This window comes from Triticum dicoccoides, chromosome 5B (genome assembly GCF_002162155.2).
Source record: "Triticum dicoccoides isolate Atlit2015 ecotype Zavitan chromosome 5B, WEW_v2.0, whole genome shotgun sequence".
Taxonomy (NCBI): Eukaryota; Viridiplantae; Streptophyta; class Magnoliopsida; order Poales; family Poaceae; genus Triticum; species Triticum dicoccoides.
Window position 1 is genome coordinate 500,824,499 of NC_041389.1, and position 8,275 is coordinate 500,832,773.

At 49.9% G+C, this 8,275-nt stretch overlaps 1 protein-coding gene across 1 annotated transcript; it reads right to left on the reverse strand.

Moving 5' to 3' along the window:
- Nucleotides 1–1,489: 1,489 nt before the first annotated feature.
- LOC119311158 lies at nucleotides 1,490–7,784 on the reverse strand. Its single transcript, XM_037586794.1, has 5 exons — nucleotides 7,277–7,784; nucleotides 5,098–6,089; nucleotides 4,580–4,858; nucleotides 4,277–4,368; nucleotides 1,490–2,718 (listed from the first exon to the last, which is right to left on the reverse strand). Exons 2-5 carry the CDS (start codon nucleotides 6,061–6,063, stop codon nucleotides 1,800–1,802), a joined length of 2,256 nt encoding a protein of 751 aa, XP_037442691.1. The 5' UTR covers nucleotides 6,064–6,089; nucleotides 7,277–7,784; the 3' UTR covers nucleotides 1,490–1,799.
- Between the last annotated feature and the right edge of the window lie 491 nt (nucleotides 7,785–8,275).

Below are 8,275 nucleotides of genomic sequence, written 5' to 3' on the forward strand. Positions count from 1 at the left end.
TTACCGAGATAGCATTGGAAGGATGTAGAAGATACCAATTGAAGGTATTAGATAGTAGTTCATTGAACATCCTAGCTTGACTCCAATAAGCACATGGTGCGCTTTTTGGCTTCAGCCTCAGCTTGCTTGGTCTTCTTCCTTTCGGAAGCAGTTGATGGAACATTTTGCTTTGAGCCAGTCATGCTTGGCGGGAAGAGAATGCTTGGCCGCTCTTGCCTTTCAGCTTCGGCTTTTGCTTCAGCTGGCTTCTTCTTCTTGGCAGCCATTCTTGGGTCAATGCCTGGGCGCCCAAGTGCCTTTCTCTTCAAGGCTTCATTGTGAGCCTGAACACATTTCTCAGCATAATATTTGAGGCGCTCATGGGAGCCCTTGGCTTCATCACGATGCTTATGTAACTCAACCTTGAGATCTGCCATCATCTTTGAAGTTCTGTACATCTGTGACACTAGGCTTGGCCGTGTGCTTCTTGAAGACAGCCTTTTCATGGCCAATCTTGTTTTTCTGCTCAATGACCTTTTGAGCAATGGCAAGCTCTTTAGCAATGCAACCTTGCAAGGTCACACTGATACCAATGGGCAGCTGCAGATCATCAATGGTGAGAGAGGTGTCTTCAAACCATACATCAATGAAGTTGTTCAGAATATCAACATCAAACAGAGGCAGATCATTGAATATTTCAGCCTCCTGTTTGCTCTTGATCAGCAACTCAAGGGCATCATCAGCAAGATCTTCATCGCTAGATAGATCGACTATATCTTCATCATTTCGTAGGATGCTTGCTAGAGTAAGGGTTTGCTCAGTGACTCTCTTCTTCTTTACAGAAGTACGAGACGGGTCTTCAGAATGCACACTGGATTCAGAAGGTGCAATTTTCAATGGCTTCACTCTTGAAACTTTTGGAGCAGAGGCAGACCTTGAAGCCTTTGACTTCTTCACTGGCTTCAGTGGTTCAGGGTCTTCAGACTGCGACTCATCTTTAGCAGCATCTACACTAGCTCTTTGCTCAGCTAAGTGTGTGAGAAACCCATTGAAGTTGTTGAAGAGACCAATCAGACTCGGTTCGCCTTCACGGCTGCCATCGAGCGTTGGTCCACGTGGACCTGGGTTGAAGTCAATCCCAAGGTTTTCTTGTTTTGAACTACAGAAGCCTTGGCGAACTTATAATTTTCTTCAAACATATCATCCTCACGACACCATCTGAGACTAGACAGGGGAGCTCTCCCTGTTATTCTAAAAAAATGACGAGAGATCACCATGCAAATTTCTAATTCTCCAAGATACTTCATTAACAAAGTGTAAGATTTTTATTTGCCCTAAAAATAATACCATTTCTACACTTCCAAATAGACCAAAACATAGCAGAGATGCCAACCAAATAAGTCTTTCATCTGTTTTCTGGAATGTTTTCAGCTCAAAGAAATGATCATCAGACGACACACTGGTATTTAAGCGCAAATCACTTTCCGGCCTCGGAAAATTAGAGAGGTCAGTCCAATCGAACGACATCCCTCGCAAATTAGATTCAAGCTATCCAATCAACATCAGCAATAAATACAAATCCAAGAGAAAGAAAAACATCAGTTATAAATACAAGTCAATTCGTCAAATCACCTTTTTTTCTTGAACGGAAAGAGAGAGGAAGAGGAGAAGAGTGTTAAAGGAACCAAAGCCCAACAAAAGCCCTACAAGCTACATTAGCAAACCAAGACCATTCTCCTTGGCCCAAACAAATCCAAAGCTGCGACGAGGCCCAATTGGGCCTCACAATCACCACGTCAATGCGTTGACCACGTCACGGGTCACGACTTCTTCCCGCTCGCCGGCGCCGGGGCCGGCGGGGCTGCCGCGCCGCCGAGCACCGCGGCAGCTGAGTCGACATTGGTGAGAAGGAACTCGTAGATCTTCTTCCTCAGCCGCTCGATCGTCTCCTCCGGCACGCCGCAGCCGTTGGCCGAAGTAGCAGCGACAGCGGTGGCCGCAGCCTCCTCGTCCCCGTCCTGCGCCGGCGGCGGCGGCGGTGGCGCCTCGCCGCGCGTCCCGATCTCGCCGAGCCAGTCGTTGACGCGCTTCAGCTGCGGGAGCATCCTGGCCGCGCGCTCGCGGTCCCACGGCGCCGCTGCCGACACGTCGGCGTCCAGGAACCGCTCCACGAACCCGAGGAACCACCCCCTGGACTCCTCCCCAAGCCGCCGAGCCAGCTGGCCCCTCTCCTCCGCGCCTACTCCCCTCTCCCACTCCGGCGGGGCGGGCGTCACCGCAGCTGCCGTAGCGCCCGGGCCCGTCCTCGGCTTCCCCTTCGCAGGGGACATCCGTGACTTCGCCGCCGGAGACAACGACTTCACGGCATTGGGGGGCGCCGCAACCGGCTTCGCCGACTCGTCAACGACGACCACCGCCAGCGGCGACGATACCGTGGCCGGGACCGGCTTGAGGTTGTAGAGCCCGAAGCCAGAGAGGTCAGTGGCGAGCGCGGCGTTAACCCAGGACTTGGCCCGGCGCTGCCGCTCCGCTGCGACTGCAGCAGCCGCCTCATCGTCCGTAGCAGAGGCCACCGTCCCGGCGTCGCTGGCCGCTGAGCATTCCGGCGGGGCTGCTGACTTGGTGAGGGTGTCAGTGATCACCGTGGCGCGGGAGAGCGAGCTGTGGAGGGCGAGGAACTGCTCAACGGTCGGCTGCGGGTTCTGCTCCTCAGCCGTCGAGCTCACCTCGGCGTACGAGCTGCTCCCACAAAAACAAGCAAGTCAAGTAAGAATCAATGTCGCCACATTACTCAAATTATGAAATACAGCTAAAATACAAGCAAAATCACAATAAACATGGCACTGTGCAAGTGTACGGCTCCCATGGTAACCGTGCAGTAAAACCCCGACGTTTTTTCTGCAGAGTCAGGAGCTAACACAGTTGTGTCACAAAAGACGGTAAAATTTTCCAGCATTTGAGTGAAATGCTGACATTTTCCAGCAGTGGTTTGGAAATGCTGTACATTAGCAATGATGAGATTGACAGTAGAGGACAGTGGAGCTGCCCAGTTGATGATGGTAGAAGGAAACAACACGCAGGTGCAAGTACAGTGCAATGATAGGTATAAACAGCAGGCCATCCACACACAGCATCAACAGACACAGTTCTGAAAATTGGTCGTCAATATGCAAACCAAAACATTGTGAGTGTCAAGGTTAATACCCTACGCGACACAGCATGAACATAGAGCAATACCCGCGCGTCTCGTTACTTGGGGCGTACCCTGTACCTGGATGCTAATACCTCCATTTGATTTGATCCGTTTGCCCTGTAGAGTTTTGTACTTTCTAACACAGCCTAATTGACAATTTTTGCACGCCGTTAAGATGGTTATGAACTTCAGCTGTGTTTCAGCTTTCACAATCTTTCAGTTTACGAGAGATGTACTTAAAGTTCTGGAAGTTAATTCTGGTTTGGGAAAACAATGCAGCTAGGTTCCACCAGCACTCAGATCTCTACACAAAGATGGCAGGGTCGGACCACGGCTGGGGTCTCAAAGGGCAGATCGAGCTGGGTTGATAGCAAGCATTATTACAGCATGCAGGACAGCTAGACCCGGGACATTTGGAGCATGATACCAACGGGGAATTAATGATCTCCGCCCTTGTGAGGTGCGAGGGCAAAGGAAGCATGTCACATGAACGGCAGCAGGCTTTGCTAAAAAACATTGCGGATACCAGTCTGTCCTGGTGTGCTGATAATGTCCTGTATCTAGCATGTTATGATAAGCACAGGAACATGCAGTCAAGGCTGTCCACGGCCACAGGCCATGTGGAGCTCTGGGGGTCTCATAAAGCTCATCAGACGGGACAAGTCTTTGATGAATAGTTGGGTTGAACTGTCGATGTGGTAGGATTTCAAAAACATTGGCATGTGGTACTAGCAGGTGAAGATGAATCCATCCCAAAATTTGCTAATTAGCGTATGTTGATAGAATCGTATTTGCTACGGTATCTGTGCATGCTTGGATAAAGCCAGCAAAAACATGCCAGGTTATGGTATGACCCAATCAGACCAAAATATTCTCTTCTACTATATCTTAATGGGCAAAGCATGTGATTCCATCAAAGTATTCAACATGCACACACTATTTTCTGGAAACTATGTCTGTTCTGTCCAAAATGAGTTGCAAACCATAGATTATAGACTGAAAAATTAATAAGAAAATGCCCATGGAAATCATAGCAACGAATGACAACATAATAAAACTTTTGTGATGATCACATCACAAGGCTAGTGTCTGGTAGAAAGGTACCTCAAACATCTCAGCAAGCTTTCTGCAGCTGAAGCTTCCTGCATGGCTTCAACAGCAGCCACCTGCGCCGATTCTCTATACTTCAGAAGCTCCTGTCACAGAATTATGCCACAAAACATACCATCAGGTACAAAAACCTTTTACAACAAATTTTCTCACAGGCAATGGACAGAATTTGTCAATACTCATAGACATTGGTGGTAGTGTATGGTTTCCACCATATTAATGTATGATAAAACACTATAGCTAAACTTCTAGTGTACAATAAAACCATACTGATCATGTCAATGAACTTAGTCATACCTTTCCTAATTTGGCAAGTGACGGAGGAAGTGATGCCCATGAATTGCCGACATCTGTCAGTTTTTTGCTGTTTGGTGGAATCTTAACCAAATTTGTAACATTTGGGTTGCTTAAACCCCCAGATGTCCTCTTTAGAGTAGGAGGATGCTTCTTCGGTACTTTGTCAGCATCGACTGGAGGAGCAGGAGCACTTGACGTGCTCTTTCTAGCAGGGTTATGAATCTTACTGTCGTCTTTATGTGACACCTTCTCATTCACTGGTGGCTTTCTTCTAGGAGTCTGCATACAAGAACAACAGGATTAGCGAAGTTACTTTGGAGCAAAATCTGTTTATAGAAAGAAACAGTGCCATCACATTCCGTTGCTTTACATAAATATCATGAATAGGTTTATAGCATATCACCATGTTCTCCAGAAAACACAAAAGGTAATACTATTCTAAAGAGAAGATGGTAATGACAGAAAATTAAAACATCAAATGCATCTATCAGTAGGGTAGTAGTAAAAATAGTACATACCGTTGGGCCCCTGTTCTCAGGTTTCCTGTCAGCTTTGGTCGTCTTTGAGTCTGAATTATTTTTCCCTTTTGTATCCACAGCTCCTTCCCAGCTTCTTCGCAATGCCTTTGGCCCTGATCCAATACCCAGCACAGAGCTACTGATTGAGTTAACCGCAGAGGACCTTCTCCCTGCAGTAGTGACCTTCAGAACTGAAGCTGCCCTTTCTAACAAGGAGAGCCTAGAAGATGATGCTTTCTCTGGTCCTTTTACCCCATGTCTCTGTCTTAGATCACTAGAAAATCTGTCAAATGTTGCAGGTAGAGAATAGACACTGGTTGGAGATGAAGGTGTTGATCTAACACGAGCAGGTCTTGCCTTTGGTTTCACTGTTTCCTTCTTCTCAGTAACCCCATTCAAAGCCTGTTTTGACAGTGAAGATTTTGATTTGGTCAGCACCGGTTTCTTATTTTCTGTCCCAAGGGTTTTGTGGGGAGCATTAATTTTCTCTAACTTGCTCTTTTCCTTCTCTAGCGACAAGACGCCAGCATCTTTTAATCCATTGGTTGGTTTCGATCCATTGGCCGATTGTGCTTTCTTGCTGCCGGCAACTTTGGAAGAGCTAGTTAACACAAGGTCCTCGGGGTTGCCAACGCAAGGATGGCGGCCAGGAACTGGCCGGACTCCCCAAAGGATGGGTACCGGAGTGGCCGCCTCAAGGCGATCGACATGGATGAACTGCCCTAACTGAATCTTGTCGCTCAAGATGAGATCATGCTGTTCCTCGGGAAGGGTTACATACGTGGCGTGCGAAGAATCGGACACCTTGAGGTAGAACCCTTGGTTGGTGAAAAGATCACTCCCTGAAAGTGCTGGCACAATGCTGACGACCTGAAGAAGGGACGACCGATGCTCTCCTGCGACTTTGACATCCGTGTTCATATGCTGAAGGAGCTTGACGAGGACACCGGGCACCAACGACGCCATTGATGTAGCTCCTTAAGCGCATTACTCTGCGATGTTCAAAGAGATTCAGCAGTTAGATAATCACACAAGTGTATGAAGAATCAGAACCAGCCTATGTGGTTGAGTTAGTTATCAATTCACTGCTGGACAACCTGGCCGCGGCTGCCCCTGTTCAAAAGTGAAAGAAATGAACCTGGTTACAATAATGGCTGCAACTTTTCATGAATGTATTTACAGGGAAACCTGGGTCACAAGGAACTTAAAGCAGGAACCTCACATTCACCGCATGTTCTCCACGGTAGTACCATCTTTCGGAGTTTAATCACTGGATATGGATTCACAATGCAAAGTGAAAAACCACACCCCTATCATCGCTGTCAAATTTTCAATAGTTATTAAAAAGGGACGGCTCCACAGAATCATTGGTGCCTGTGACCCAATAATTTCAGTGATAACAACGACAGCTAAGGAGGGGAGAAAATGATGCGGACACCTATCCAACAGTAGCAGTAACATGGCAAAACAGCACGTAATAATCACATAAACGATTATGTATGCAGGAACTACCGGTGCCAGGAACTGAATTATGCAGCGCAGGGAAGGGGAAAGCTGCCATGCCATTGCTTGCAAGGAAGTGGATTCGGTCCAAAGCAACAGGGGACCCGGCCATGAGGCGGAGGCGGAGGCGGGGCTGGAGGTGGGAGACAAGCTCAACAAACGCCACGGAACAAGCAGATACCACCAGAAAGTCGCATCATGGCATCAATGTGGGCGGTGGTCCTTGTCCTCGCTCCCCCAACCCAGCGGATTTTTCCTCGGCGAGGGAAAAAAATGCGGGGAGCAGAAGAAACAGGTGAGCACCGCCAGCGAGCCAGCCAAGCAACGGAAGGACCAACCAAATCTCGTGCGCGAAGTACCGCTAATCAATTCCGCCGAAACCTTAAACGGATGCCAATCGGGAGCGGAGGGCAGAGGACGCCCGGGCACCTCGAAGGCTCGAACGGCAACCGTGTAGCTCATGGCGCTCCTCCTCCGAGGTAGAGGAAGAGTGAGCGGCGAGCCGGCCGGCCGGAGCGCCCGTGCTCCGGCGCCGAGCCCTCCCGAACAAACTGTGAAATCAAAGGGGGACGGGGACGCAAAGCGGCGCGAACACAAGCAAAGCGGTCGAAGATGCTTATGCAGATATAAAAATAAACACAGATAAATTCAGGCAGCGGTGGGGAATCGAACCGACCTCCGGCGGAAATCAGTGGGCGCCGGCGGGAACCAATCTCCGCCCCACCGCTCGAATGCTCCCCTTCCACCCCCTTGCAGCGGCCGCGCGGGAGAGTGAGTGAAGGGATGAATCGGGGAGGCGGCCCCCGGGCACTGGAGCACCTTCCGCACGCTCGTGCGTGGCAGGCGTGCTTGCTCTGCTGTGCTGCCGCCGCTGCCGCAAGGCTCCAAGCCTATCGATGATCCTGCAGCGCAGTGCCCTGCCGCAGGGCAGGTCCAGTCAGTGAGGGGACGCGTCGTCGGGCGAGAAGATCCCTCGCCCGCTCTTTGGCAGGTTGTGGAGCGGCGCGCTGCGTTGGGCTGCGCACGGGGGAAAAGGGGAGAAGGAGCTCGAAGGGAGAGGACGGTGGACGGGGGGAAAGGAAAGGGAGGGGAGAGAGAGTGGAACGGAGACCAACCGGCTTCTCTCTCTCTTCTCTTGTTGGGCGGGGCGGAGGGAGGAGTGTGGTGGGGCCTGGGCGTAGGGGCTAGTAGTAACCGCCCGTAGCAGAGCAGAGAGCTGACAACACGCGACGCAAGCACCGGCGCTAGCAACCAGCGGCGGTCCACTGTGCGAAGCCTCCCCTGCTGCTGCTGCTTGCTCCTCGTGCTGCGCAGCGCGTGGGTGGGTGGTGCGTTGCTGTTGAGGTGGCCCGTTGCTTTCTCGGTTCCTCACTCTCGCTATACCCCATGGGGAGTGATAAAGTTGTAGGAGCCCGAGGGGGAGTAGTAGTGAACAAAAAAAAAATACAAACTGTCACGTGAAACGCACGAATTTCAGACAAACTTTTAGCCCTCTACTCCCTCCGTTCCGAATTACTCGTCCAATAAATAAATGTATCTACATGTATTTTAGTTGTAGATACATCATTTTTGTGACAAGTAATTTCGAACGGTGGGAGTATTATATACAGGAGTTTGAGCGAAGAGATGCAAAGAGCTAAGGGGCTCTTTGGTTCCCAGCCACATATTGTCACGC